General features: G+C 41.1%; 1 protein-coding gene across 1 annotated transcript in view; it reads left to right on the top strand.

Moving 5' to 3' along the window:
- Positions 1 to 13,466, top strand: part of adgb (androglobin) — a 34,403-nt gene extending 20,937 nt beyond the window's left edge. Inside the window, exons 22-34 of the mRNA XM_076084556.1 lie at positions 748 to 841; positions 1,534 to 1,665; positions 1,910 to 2,063; positions 2,345 to 2,532; positions 2,844 to 3,010; positions 4,437 to 4,600; positions 6,075 to 6,186; positions 8,358 to 8,515; positions 9,372 to 9,527; positions 9,689 to 9,779; positions 9,904 to 9,985; positions 12,598 to 12,781; positions 12,957 to 13,466. Coding sequence (XP_075940671.1) covers positions 748 to 841; positions 1,534 to 1,665; positions 1,910 to 2,063; positions 2,345 to 2,532; positions 2,844 to 3,010; positions 4,437 to 4,600; positions 6,075 to 6,186; positions 8,358 to 8,515; positions 9,372 to 9,527; positions 9,689 to 9,779; positions 9,904 to 9,985; positions 12,598 to 12,781; positions 12,957 to 13,154 — 1,880 coding nt within the window. The 3' untranslated portion in view covers positions 13,155 to 13,466. The remainder of the gene's footprint in view (positions 1 to 747; positions 842 to 1,533; positions 1,666 to 1,909; positions 2,064 to 2,344; positions 2,533 to 2,843; positions 3,011 to 4,436; positions 4,601 to 6,074; positions 6,187 to 8,357; positions 8,516 to 9,371; positions 9,528 to 9,688; positions 9,780 to 9,903; positions 9,986 to 12,597; positions 12,782 to 12,956) is intronic.
- The last annotated feature ends 281 nt before the right edge of the window (positions 13,467 to 13,747 follow it).

Here is a 13,747-nt window from a genome sequence, read left to right as displayed (position 1 = left end):
CCTGTCATGGTTAATTTCTCCCAAATTCGTATGTAATGGTAAAACACCAATCATGTTTTAAAAACACTACCTTTCTAACTACAATTTGAAAAGCCATTAATTTGAGAAGGTAAGAACTGGCCCTTTCTTGTGTGCCAGCTCACCTGTTTACACCACATCTTCTTTTTTTTTTTTTTTTTTCTCCTTGCTCTTTTCCACTTTCTGTTCTCCTTCTACTCTTTCCTGTCTGCCTCTTTGTCTGTCTGTCTGAAAGGCAACCTCTTTGGTTCTAAAGATGATAGGACGTCTTCGTCTCTCAATAGCCAGCCTTGGCCAATGGCCTGCTATGTAATGGCTGTATCAATTTCGAAAAGTGGCCATTTGAAAAGCGAATGCTGAACGCTAGGGAGGGAGGGAGGGGGTGGAGGGGAGGCTGTGAGGACACATAACTTCTATCCTGCATCTGTCTCTTCACAGTGTTTCTCTCACTTATATGCACGGACAAACACCTACTGACACACATCATGTACTCATAAACACACGGTACTGCATCTTTTAGCAAATGTTCCGTTCTGTCTGAGTGGCTAACCGTCTGGTGAGATGAGTGTGAAAGTTAATGTCAAGGTGAATGAAGCAAAATGCATTTTGTAATTCCTGTTATCTACCTTTGACAATCATTTTTTTTACGTGTTTGACGGCAACATCTTGAATGGTTTGAACATCATCTTTAATGGTGGCTACTTGTCTGTGTGTGTTCATGTCATTCAGGCACAAAGGAGAAACTCAGTGCTTCTAAGATCCTTTCAGACATGTGGCCGAAGGTTGAACCAGATGCAGAAAAACATGCTGCCCTCTTGCTACGGTAAATGAAAAAGAATGGGTCAACATAATGATGAAAGATAATGAAAAATCTGCACACAATGTATGAACTGTACGCACATCGACAAAACATCTCACAACTCATTAACCTAGCTGGTATTCATTCACAAGGATGTCGTTATATGAGAGGATACGAGGGCTCCTACTGCAGTCCTGTGCCAATGCTGTGTACATTGTATGGCTTACATTTAGCCTCTCTGTTGCACTGCGTGCCCAGAATCTACTCCCCTCTTCTGGTTGTGGCGGCCTGTGGCGGGCCAGGCAGGGAGCATTTTCCACATTGTGTTCCATCTTTTCCCAGTGGTACCATCTGCTGTTTATCCTCTCCTTGTTCCAATCGGCTAGCAGCGTCTGCCGAATGACCCGCTGCCTGGGGAAGTATGCGTGTGCATGAGCATTAAGAGCTTGGTCAGTGTGTGTGTGTGTGTGTGGAGAGGGGGTTGGTTGGGTGTTGTGAACCCTTGAGCATGTGTTTTTCTTAACTGACATCCACTTCAGTCAAAGTTCACGCTGAGACGTGAAGCACATCTACTCTCCTCCAATGTATTACTGGATTTGACTCATCATCAGCCACATCAGAGTTATGCTTCTCCGAGCAGTTTGTGTAAAATATTTTCACAAAAATTATGGTTTTAATACTTCATTTACATTTGTATTTCTGTGTTTTCTGCACAGGTATATCATTGAGCACTCTGAGAGGAGAGCAGAGCTCTACCCCTGTCAGCAGGACGAATGGACCAGAGTCACCTTCGCTGATTACTCCGTCTCTCTTCAAGACACAGCCAACTCCTGGGTCTTGGTCTTTAGGTTAGAGAACATTGTAATGCCATGCCCGTTAGGCTTGTCGGTGAACGACAACCTGGCTTGGAAAATCTGGGTGAATCCTGGTGCAAATTGCATTTGATCTATGCACTCAGCTCTCATTTTTGCTGGTAAAGCTAATACCGGGAAATGTAGATATTTCTGTAACATTACATTTCTAAATTTCAACAAAAATGGTTAAAAAAACAACAGCAGTTTGGTCAGACCTGATATCTTGTTGTTTGTTAAGAGAGGTGTTCCTGGTTCATAAGGAGATGCAGCTAGTACCAAAGGTCTACTCCCCATTCCCGAATTGTCTGCTACACGTCATAAACAACGACACCGGAGAGGAGCTGGACATGTTCTTCAACAAAGTGGCACCCCATGTCTACCAACCCAACAAGGTCTGTGGATGCTGTAAATGCACTTGCACTTCAAACCTTCATGTATTTAAAATATTTTTTTTATAAGTGTGGAAGATTTTCATATTACCATGATACATTTGTTCAATCTAGGAAGGCTTCCTTTCTGACTCAATCGAAAACTGGATGCAAACTTGTTGACTGTTCGGCGACCAGTTGTGGCCTCCTGGTGTAATAATGTTGGGAACATTCTCGACTAGTATTATTCATGAGAAACAAATCCTAAAAGAGAGAACAGTAAATTGATTATGTCTTTTTTCCAGCTTGGTTATACCTTCGTAGCAGAGGCTGTCACACCCGAATCCCCCCCTGCTGGTGCCAAGTGGAGGATGCGCTTGATTGGCGGAAGGGAACTCCTTCCAAAACTGTCCCGCGAGACTCCACTCAACACGTTCTCAGTGAAGGAACTCAGGAATTATTACATTCCCAACGACAAAAACCTCATATGTCGGTAAGATCATTTATGGGCTTTATATTTATTTGGCATATTTATGGTAAGAGTCATATTGGTCCATTGAAATCCATTGTACCTGGGGTGGGTCATAAAAATAGATGTTAATAGCTCTCAATGATTCTCTCTTACACTACAGTGTATGAATCTGAGATGTTTGATTATTAGAAACAAAGTGTGACAATAGTTAGCTCATATATTTTACTAAACATAACAGTTCATTTCTCAAGGAGGTCGCATTTTCTAACACAAGACAACATTAAAGATACTCTGACGAATGGTACCCGCAATCATTTTAAACTTTTCCACAGTTGCACTGTGCAGGTGACTGCAGACGTCCTTGGAACAATTCAGTTCCAGACTTCTAAGCCAGACGTATTGATCCGTCTGTCTGTTCTGGACCAGGAGAAGGTGGTGGCCGGCAATACTGGCAAGGGTCATGTGGTAATTCCTGTGTTCTGCTTCCGGGCCAACGAAGGTAAGTCATCAGGTTAATGAATTGAATGTAACCCTTGTGGATCATTTGAGAAGATTTGTCAAACTGTACAGTAACTGTCTCAACATATTTCAGCAACGTAACTGTGTCACTGTTTTACCACTCTCAAATAACGAAACATTGAACTGGATTTACCAATTCTGCACTCCGGTCTAAGTTTGTTTTCAATAGCATTTTTGTAAACCTAATATACAACACACCGGACACATCAAACCGATATGAAAACAGCAGGGCTCCTATACTGTATGAGAGAGAGGGATGATGCTACGCAGTAAATGGGACATTGCAAGTAGGGTCTTTATGCCTTTTCTGTCTTTTCTCTTTTTTTCCCCCAACATTCTTAATCATGTTTAAAGAAATTCTGGACTAACATACTGAATGAATTTGGTACATTTTGGGGTAAAACATACGAAATTAACTCTTAAAGAGGTGCAGTTCATAGACATTCCTTTTTGAGACTCAAAATCAAATTTGTGTGTTTTCTTTGCTACTTAAACTACACGATACTATAAACACCAAATAACGTGCTCTTGGGTTTAGCATTAAGAGCTGGGTAACTTCTCACTGGTGAGCTGGGATTAATGTTTGGGCAAAAGGGACTTTAAGCACAGTATTTTTGAAGTGAGTGGCAGTATTTAAGCTGTGGATTAGTTGATTTTACCACCCCTTGGATAGAGGGTTGAAATGTCAATAACAGTTCAATGTAAGTATGTAACTATAAGATTTCATTTTGTCAGGCGTGATATCTTTTCTTAAATTAGTTCAGCTTACAAATCATAGTCATAGCTTGTGTCTCCAACTGGCAAGAAGGCTCTGAGGAAGTGACATACTATGTCGTTTTGGACACAGCACCTGTTTCTAGAAAGAAAGATTGCGGTTGCATTTTGCTTTATTTTATTTTCTTTATTTGTTTATTCTATTATTATTGTTATTTTGGGGCATGTCGCCTTTTATTTGGTAGTAAGCAGATACAGTATATACAATAAGGAATTACAGTAAGAGAGAGAGAGAGAGGGGTATGACATGCAACAAAGGTCCCCGGCCAGAATCAAACCACTGATATAGCGGTTATATATATCACACCCTGTTGACATTTTATTGTTTAACGCTCTGTGCACCGTTAAAAACCAATCTCATTGTATTGTGGTTGAAGAAAATCACAGAAATAGCTATCTTTAGACAATTCAAAACTATCCCCATTGATAAATACCACTAATGGTTATTGAGGACATTTACTATTTATTTTCACTTTACTTTAATTTTGGGTGAACTGAGCCTTTAAGTAATATTAAACTTTTCAGCCTGATGTACAGTAAAATACACAAGAGCTCTTCAAAACCTGCCTCTCAATCTCTTTACTCTTGTCTTCTCTCAGATTTGGACTGAGAGTAATATCTCTGTGTTACAGCCCTTAATTCCACAGATGAGAAGAACCACAACCAGAAGGGATCCCCCGCCCAGGGCAAGGGAGTCAAGGTGATGGACACTCCCCAGGAGAGAGATGAGGAGGTCAGCACAGCTGGGAAATCAGACTCCTCGTTTGACCAGTTCCAGCCTCCCACAGAGACTATGGTATCACTGACAACTGCCTGCGTGGTATCTGCTGCTGCTCAAACACTTTACATATCTCACTTGCGCACACACACACACACACACACACACACACACACACACACAAGCATGCATCTCACTTACCCTCTCTGCCTTTGTCACCCACTTGCTTGTTGCCTGTGTTGATATCAATTTTTCACTGCCAGATACACATAACGCCTTACACACACACACACACACACACATAAACTTACACACACCCACACACTCATTCTCGCACAGACAAAATTTGCAAGAGTAGAGCAGCAGAAACTGGAGGGGTGGTTTTGTTGTTACTGTCTGACTTATCAGTGCTTGTCAGGGAGCAGAGATTTGTGCATGATTTATGAGTCACTCGATTGTCAGAAGACCACCTATCTAACAAACCTGTTAGATAGACAGAGTGTCACGATTGACAAAGTATTCAGTGCGTACTATATGTGTGTACCACCGGACACACCACACACCGCTTGTACAGTGTAAAAAAAACAAACTAGGAAAATCAACTGAGATTTACTGTGATACCAGCGATACATCTGGAGTACAAGCATCATTTTAATGTTCCCTCAGCAACTGTTTAGACCTCATACATTAGATCAATTTATTTGTCATTTACAACAGTGGATTGAGCCTTTTACCAACAAACATCTTTTTGCTATACACCTATCAAGACGTTTGTCACATCCTGTACGTGTTACAAATACTTTCTGATCCGAAGTCTCTTCAACAAAGTAACCCAACATCAATAACAATGAGACATGTCAACTCTTATAGATCAGATCAGCAGCAGGCCAGAATAAACAGCTATTGATCAAGACTTAGAGCAAATGGTTCAGTGATTAAAGCGCTGTTTTGCGCAGCAGGGACACACACCAGACATATTGATGCCTACTTACTAATGGTAGATTAATGGTAAAGGCTCCTTTAGTGTAATGTCTGTGGGACTTAAACACACATGTAAAAACAACACAATCACAAAAGCACAACATCAGACAGTTAAATACTGTTCAGGGTTCATTTTTAGTTCTTCTAGAACATGTCTTGCTCTATTAGTTTGATTTTCATTTGGGATTTTGTTTAAATTCGGTCTTTTCTGTTTAGTGAGATGGATGTGGGAGTTGCCGCCCCCGATATAATCTTGGCTAACACGCCCTCTGCCTCTTCTCTCTCATTGTGCCAAGCATTTGCTTCCGTCACAGAGCGCAGAGAACAGCAAAAAAACTAAATGTGCAGTTCTTTAAGATCTCTCTCTCTGAATCATCGGCACTAGTGCACTTTTCAGCTGTATGTTAACAAAATAGCATCCATCTCATGTTGGCTGTGCGATTACGGTGTTGCACGGCACGTGCGTTCTGCTGAATGTTTCTTTTTGTAACGCGTGTATCTGTCTATCACGCCGTGTTTGAACTGCGGTAGGAGTGTTGTACACTTGACTTTGCTTGTATGTATTTCACAGGTTCATAAGTACGTGGTGCAGGCAGAGGTGCTTCATAAGAGCTGGGATTTGGATGAATCTCAGCTGGCTTTTGTCCAAACGCTCAGAGGCTTGGAGAAGAATGAAATGAGAGGTACACACTTAAGACAATCCCAAACTCAACATCAAACAGTCAACGACACCCAAGGTCACCCAAGGGAAAGACTGGAAAGAAAACATGTAAATATGTTTAGTTAATTTAGTAAAGTGACATGAATCTGAACATCCAAATGAGGGTTTAAATATACAATATGCAGGGTTGAGGTATTCCCAATAACCCTATAATGAGTCGTGAGTCATTTTTATTTTAGCATTTAAAAGTTTTCAGGATTTTATCCCCGGGTTATGAATGGATTTTGTAATATGGCCTTCATATTTATTTTTGCACGGCCTATTTTGTGTTCAGTGTGATATACGGCGGATACACATTAGGCAGTGTCAGGGGCCAAGCAGATGCTGTTTGTTCTTTCCCTCTACGAGCCAGGGGCCTGTTAATCACAAGCCTAATGAATACAGCTGCTTTCGCAGATCACAGTGTGATTTCTTGTGCCCACTGGTCGTTGGCTGAGGCAATAATCCTGTCCTCTGCCACCAACTCTTCTTCTCCTTCTTTAATCATGCTGCACAAATTGCATCGATTGAAAAATCTGGGCTTTGAAATTTGCAGACGCTTCGTAAAAATTCTTAGGGGGATGAATTAATTGCGACGCGGGTGGCTGTTGATGTGAAAGAGGTGCTGCATGGGTGACAATTTGCATGATTGCCCAAAGAGAAAAGGCCAGCCTGCTGTCATTGAATTTTCCTTCTCTTCACTCTGTTGCTTTTGACAACACTCTCTGTATTTACCAGTCTCTGTGTGGGAGGCATTCCTCAACTAAAAATACAGTAATCAGATGTATTTTGACTACAGAGGAAGTCAAACCTCTGTTTACACATGTATTATAGTAATGGTAGTGTGAGATGATCAGTAATGATTTGTTGCAGCTTAGATATGCTGTGTGTTCTTCTTGCATGTGCTTTCTGTTCATGGATAAATGTGAGCACGTTAAGGGTTTTTTTCCCAACATTTTGCTGGGGTTTTTCCATATGTGTACGTGTGGGCCAATGTCCACACAAACCTCATGTGGTTCTCCAATAAGCTTGTGAAAGTGGGTCAATGGGAAGTCAAATGAAGTTGGCTCTTGCCCCCCTGGTGCCCTGGGAAATATCTCAGCAGGAAAGTGAATTAATTTCACCCAGTTTAACTCGGTCTCAGTGGTGAGGCTGTGCCCTTGATCATGCTCCCTACATGCGACATGGATACACAAGCGCACTACATGCCACGCCAAGCTTTGAATTCGCTTAAACAAGCTGTTTAACAAGCTGCAGTCCAAAATTGTACTGCGCATGTTTAATGAATGCACATTTCTCCATCTCTGCTTTAAACCCCAGTGCATACTGTTAGAGCAGTCAGAAGCTGTATGTGCAGTTAAGGCAGTATTTTACGTTCCCTTCTTAACCTCCTTAACGTATTCTTAACTGTGAAGATACAAAAGATACATTCTAATTAAGTTTAGCCAGCTGAAAATCAGTTTTCGATACATGTATCAGCCTGAGATTACAACACAGATAGATCCAATTTAAACAGTGAATATCTGTATGACTTGAGATAAGAGTAACCTAATGGGCATGCACCAAATCTGTTCAGGCAGAATGGCAGGTTGTCAGTTAGATGATGGATTATTATGCCTCTATTTCAGAGGAGTGAGACTCATGGTTAATGCTTCATCTAAGCTGGGGAGTGTGTTCACTTCAGCTATAAAGTGCAACAGTGCCATCTAGCACACATGTGACCACACAACACATGCATCGTGTGCTCACTCTGTCACACTCGCACATCAGATGAGCTTTAATTGTGTTGATTAGAAAGTGAACAGCTTTAAAGATAAAGGTCAATGCACATTAATGGACATATATGTGTATAAAAAAAGGGTTTTTGTACTTCACACAATAATTCAATTGATCTAAACATGTCAAAAGTTTGGCAAATAAATGATAATTTTGCACAAATGCAAGGTGTGTTTGCACACCTAAATATTTTTAGGTATCCATAGTTTTGATATTCTATACTTACTCACTGTCAAAGACATGCTAACTAATCGTCATGCTTTTGTGTCCCTTAGTAATTAACACCAGGTTGCCAATGTTGATCACATACGTGCACTCATGACGTGTTGTAGATGGTGACAGAAGCCAATCTATCTGATCTCTGTTTGCAAATTGTAGTATACAAGCTTGAGGACTTGAACCGTTCACCCACCACTGATGCACCGCACCATCATGGGCACAAATCTGGCGCACCCAAAGCCGGCCGCAAAGGGGAAGTTGACAAGGAGAAGGGGAGGCCAGCTGCCATCTCTAAATCTGGCTCCAGGCAGGAAACGGTACTACTTCACTACAGCCACAAAACACCACAACACTGTCAACTGCAAATTGGTTATTATTTTATAGTGTATACTATATATTTTATGTTAACTCAGAGCTTAGTTGTTGAAGGAAAATCTTATCGCTGTCTATGTTAAACTTAGTAGTAATATTAACCTTTTTGAGAGGAGGCTGTTGAGGCACTTCATTTGAATACACACTCCTCTTTACAGATTCCCTCCCACATTTAATGAGGTTGTTGTCGAACTGTCCTGAAATATCTTTTATCTTTTCTTTTTAGTTTATTTTATCAGGCAGGGCAGTATTTACATATTTCATTGACTCTGAAATGCTAACAAAGAGAGACTGAATCCCACAAGTGCCTGGATGACCTGCGTGTATTTAACACACACTATAATCTCGCAGTGTATAATTCTCAGTATTGTGGTCTTGGTTTAGTCGTCAGAAACACAGCTGCCTGAAAAATCTCTGATCCACGTAAGTGCCTTTTATTATCTACTGCGTTGTGCAATGACAATGACATTTGAAAAGCAGATTTTCAGAATAGTGGTTCCCATCAATACATTTCCATTTGGAAATTATAATTTTTTTGCCCGGTAGAGGACAGGATGATCTCTGAATAGATGAACTAAAATGATCTATTATTTACAATGAAGACAAGACAGCTGAACAGGACGTATAATCCTGGCTGTCTGTGTACCAGACTGTCTGAGTGGCACACTGAAAGAGACATACTCATGATGTATTGTGGTAAGGTGACCTTCTACTGGGATGTTTGTGTGCTTGAACATGTGCGTCATGTTTTTGTCCGTGTGTGCTTTGTGTGTGTGTGTGTGTGTGTGCATCTTTGTGCAGAGGCTTGACCTGACTAAGGCGAACTGGACTCTGCGTGTGGTCACTGACAAGAGCGAAGCACAGAGCATTGAGGTGTCGAAGGACACGGAGAGAATGGACCAGATTAAAGCCATTAAAAAAGCCTGGGTAATGGCTGAACCAGGCCGCTGTGCCAAGGTAACCCAGAAGCTATGATTGTAACGGTGATTTAATGTAATTACTCACAAGTTGAAGCCATTTTAATGAGGTGTTTCCAATATTATGGCCTGTAGAAATGTGTTTGAATACTATTCTATACTCCAACATACACTACAGAAAATGTTTTTGCTGTCCTTTAGGCTTTACAGTCTCGTCTCAAGTTTCTTAACCAGCTCCAACCTCAAGCAGCTGATGAAACTACTACAGATGACGCAGAAAGCAAAGAGCCAGGTACCATACTTCAGATACTGTACACACACACACACAGATACATACATATGTATTTGGGCACTTTCTGTTTCTTTTATTTGTCATATACAGTGTGGTAATGAGACATTTTGTGATTCTTTGACAGCTGCTTCCAGATCTGATCCCGGCACCGCTCTCAGTCTAATATCTAATAACAAGCTGACCATGGACGACACTCCCTTCATCAGGTGCTTTACCACTCTTACACGCAGTCTTTTTGTAGCTATATGGAATTTTTTATTATCATTTGACAGGATAAGTATAACGATAGAATTAGGATGAGAGCAGATTGTAGCCGTCACACCATAATGTGATATAATAAGTTATATAATCACATCAACTATACATTGCAGAGTTATCATTGTGGGTGCTCGTGTAACAGACAGCCAGTTCAGCTTGTTCCAAACAGACACAACCAAGGCAGACTCATCATCACACTATTTATTCCAACAAGCTTTTTCTATTTTCCTGTTGAAATCCTATTTCTGCGCACTCCGGTTGCCTATGAATACATTGGATCCCTGTGTTTTTCTAGCTTCGTGAGCCTGACTTATGTCTTACTGTAGCTGCACTAGGGGATTGTGAGTGTGTGGTTGTTGTGTATTCTCAGTGCGCATGTTGCTATGTTGGTGGACATCCCAGCATCTGTATCTCCAGCAGTTTGGTTCATACAGCGTCTGCAGGACATGGATAGTGATTTACTGTGTTTTTGACCTTTGCAATGAATAGCAGCACAAAGAATGTGCAATTTGGCGAGCCTGAAAGGGCAACGCATGGACTCCAGTGGACAGTAATGTATACTAGACAATAAGGGGAGGCTAAGTGGAGAAACAGACAAAAAAATAATAATTAATTAATAAATACGTTTGCTTCCAGAACAAATGTTCTCCATAAACATATACGTATATTTTCTTTACAACTCTACAGTAATCCATAAGTCAAATGCTCTGACAAAAAAATTGACAAAAATCAGGTATCTATAGCTGTCCCAGGACTGTAATAAGCTCATCCAGTCAAATGAAATGACTGGACTAACTGCCTGTCTACCTGATGGCTCTCTGTCCTAGCTTGACAGCTTTGAGTACTGACAATAGCTCTGTTTGACGTTTACGTTCAAGGCGATATGTGATATTCATAATGATGATTTTCGCGGCAGTGACTTTGGACGGGCAGTCGGTGCTGCCAACATGGCAACTTTTCTCCCTAGAATTAGAGACTTTTGGATTTCGTGCCGCTAGCTACTTTCTTTGGAATATAGTTGGCAACACTAGGCTGGTGTTCAGATACCTATACAATCTAGCTTACTCTTGCTGGTGTCTCCAATGTTACCAACACAGCTTTAATGTACTAACAATACATGTGAAATTTAACTTGATGATGGCTTCCCCCCATGCATCTGCTTCATGGCTGATTTAACATCATTTTAAGATGCAATTCAACAGCTCCACAGTTGGAGAACTGTGCTCACCATTGGCAATAGAATAATATGAATATGAATATTTTTAACATCAATACGCAGTGTAGGCTTCTATGAGTTTCCTGCTTGTCGATTTATAAAGTGTCAACTAAATTGACAGTGTCCTGAAGGAAAGAGTCTCCCTCTATCTATACCCTTAGAGTCTCCCATTGCTCTCCCTCACATCCCTCCCTCCAACTCTCCCCCTATCCATCCCTCTCCATGATAAATGAGATGATATTTGGGTCTGTTAATTAGATGGCTATTTCAGGACCCCGATGAGCTCGTCGCTCCAGTGACATGCGCCCAACTCACATCACCTCTCCACCCTTTCTTGCTGTGGGCGTATTTGTGTGTGTGTGTGTGTGCCCACTCGCACGTGTGTCCGTGTCCAGCTGGTAATGGCTGCTGACAGTGTGGCCTGCAATTCGCGCCAAGAGAGAGAGAGAGATCCCGAGGAGTAGTCTATTAGGGGAGTCTGATTAGTGTGCGATACACCTTTCTCTCACGAAGGCGCACCACAGGGCACGTCACAGATTCACAGTCACGCACACTCATGCATGCAACCTTCATAACGTTTGCACACACGTTGTTACAGGCCGTAAAAGGGGTTGAATGGAACCAAATGAACTCTATCATCACCTCCACTGGCCTAGCCTCTTCATTAAGGTCATCTTTTAGGAAAAAGGCATGCGGTATATTTAGCACTTATAATCTCTCTTTGAATTTCTCCCTCTGTGTGTGTGCCTCAGAGGGCCACTCCTAGTCATTTCTCTTCCTCAAACTCATGTAGACTGCTTCACTCATTCATTCTATGTATGTCACACACACACACACACACACACACACACACACACACATACACACACAAATACAATGGTTACAACCAGAACCAAATCGACTTCTCAGATATCAGTCTGGATGTACAACTCGGGATATGAGATAAGACATGGGACTGTGTGTCCATCATTTCCTCTGCCTATCTCTGCATTTATCAGCCACATTTCCATTTGTATTTGTTCTGCCGGTGTCAACATTATCAGTTGTCCCATCTCACAAAATAACTTGTACAATTTGGTGGAATGGTCTATTACTTGAGCTGATGATATCTGCAATATCTGATCCTCAAAATACTTCCTTCTGAATTTAATGGAACATATGCCACTGCCCAACACTGTATTTCTCAGAAAAAGTCTTGAGCTTTCACTATGAATAAATGAACCATCCAGCATTAACATTCTGGTTAGAGACTATATTGAAGATGTGTAAAAGGCTCTAGCTCATGCTACAGTGAATCACGATACGCACACTCATCACATTGTAAATCCTTACGTACATCCGTAGACGCCAAAAGGATGTTCCAGAGCTGATGGACTCGCAGGTAGAGGAGATCCAGCAGAGGGAGCGCTTAGAAAAGATCCAGACTTACCGGTTGGTCCGAGACAATGTGCTGGAGCATCAGAAACAACAGGAGCTCAACAGGAAAGAGCTAATAATACAACAGCTGGAGATGTATGAGCACATGCAGGTCAGTAAAGACAGACAGGGGACTGTGTGATGTCTAAAAGTGAAGGTGTAGACAGTAATAATGATCAGTTTTGACTATCAAAGAGAGTGAGAAAGATCTGTTGTCAGCTTCCCTTCCCTCTGGTTAAACATCATTGTCTAACTTCTTTCTCTTTCCCTCTCTGTCGTGACTCAAGGCAGCCTTGGGGCAGCGCCGTAAGAAATTCCAGGATGCTTGCGAGTCATTTAGTAGCCGTCAGATGGCAGCCGTGAAAAAGGAACAAGAAGAGAAACAAGCTCTGGATGACGCTCAGCAGGCAGTAGAAAAAACAAAGGCCTCTTCTGCCAAAAAGCAGGGAAACAAACAGGCCAAGAGTGCTGTCAAGAAGAAATGACACTAAGTTCCAGTTTCAATTCTCCTCAGCAGGCAGCTCTCAACAAGTCTGTCTGAACACTGAAGATGCTTCATTTAACATAGCTTGTTGATGATATAATTTATAACTTGATGATATAATACCAAAAGGTTGTTGTTGCACCTGATCCAGAGCTGAAAGTGCTGTTGCCTTTTTTTTCTTTAGACTTTATTGAAATATGAAACTCTAAAAAGTTAGTTTGTTAATGTTTATAATGTTGTTTTCTTTTACCAAATGTGTTCATACTTTTACAACATTTATACTGTATTCCTTATCATATTAAAAAGATATATTATATACCACACTATATCCTTCATCTTTCATTTCTAACCTGCATTAACAGAGCCACGGCTCACCTACAAAAGCAATCTTTGCATTTTTTGTTCATTTGCTTTGGAAAATATCAAGAATAATACATTTGAAAAAAATTAATAAGGCTGTCACTGGCTGTGTGCATTGTTCATTGCACTGAGAATGTCAGGCATTCTCACTTGGAATGTATGGATTTGACTTTTTGATGCCCAGTACGCCTGGCTATATTCCACACATCTTTTGCTTTCTTAAAGGTCACTGTA

Source organism: Anarhichas minor, unplaced genomic scaffold (genome assembly GCF_050575085.1).
Source record: "Anarhichas minor isolate MPS153535 unplaced genomic scaffold, ASM5057508v1 ptg000136l, whole genome shotgun sequence".
Taxonomy (NCBI): domain Eukaryota; kingdom Metazoa; phylum Chordata; class Actinopteri; order Perciformes; family Anarhichadidae; genus Anarhichas; species Anarhichas minor.
The sequence above is the reverse complement of the archived record's forward strand: the minus strand, read 5'-3'. Positions and strand labels throughout refer to the sequence as shown.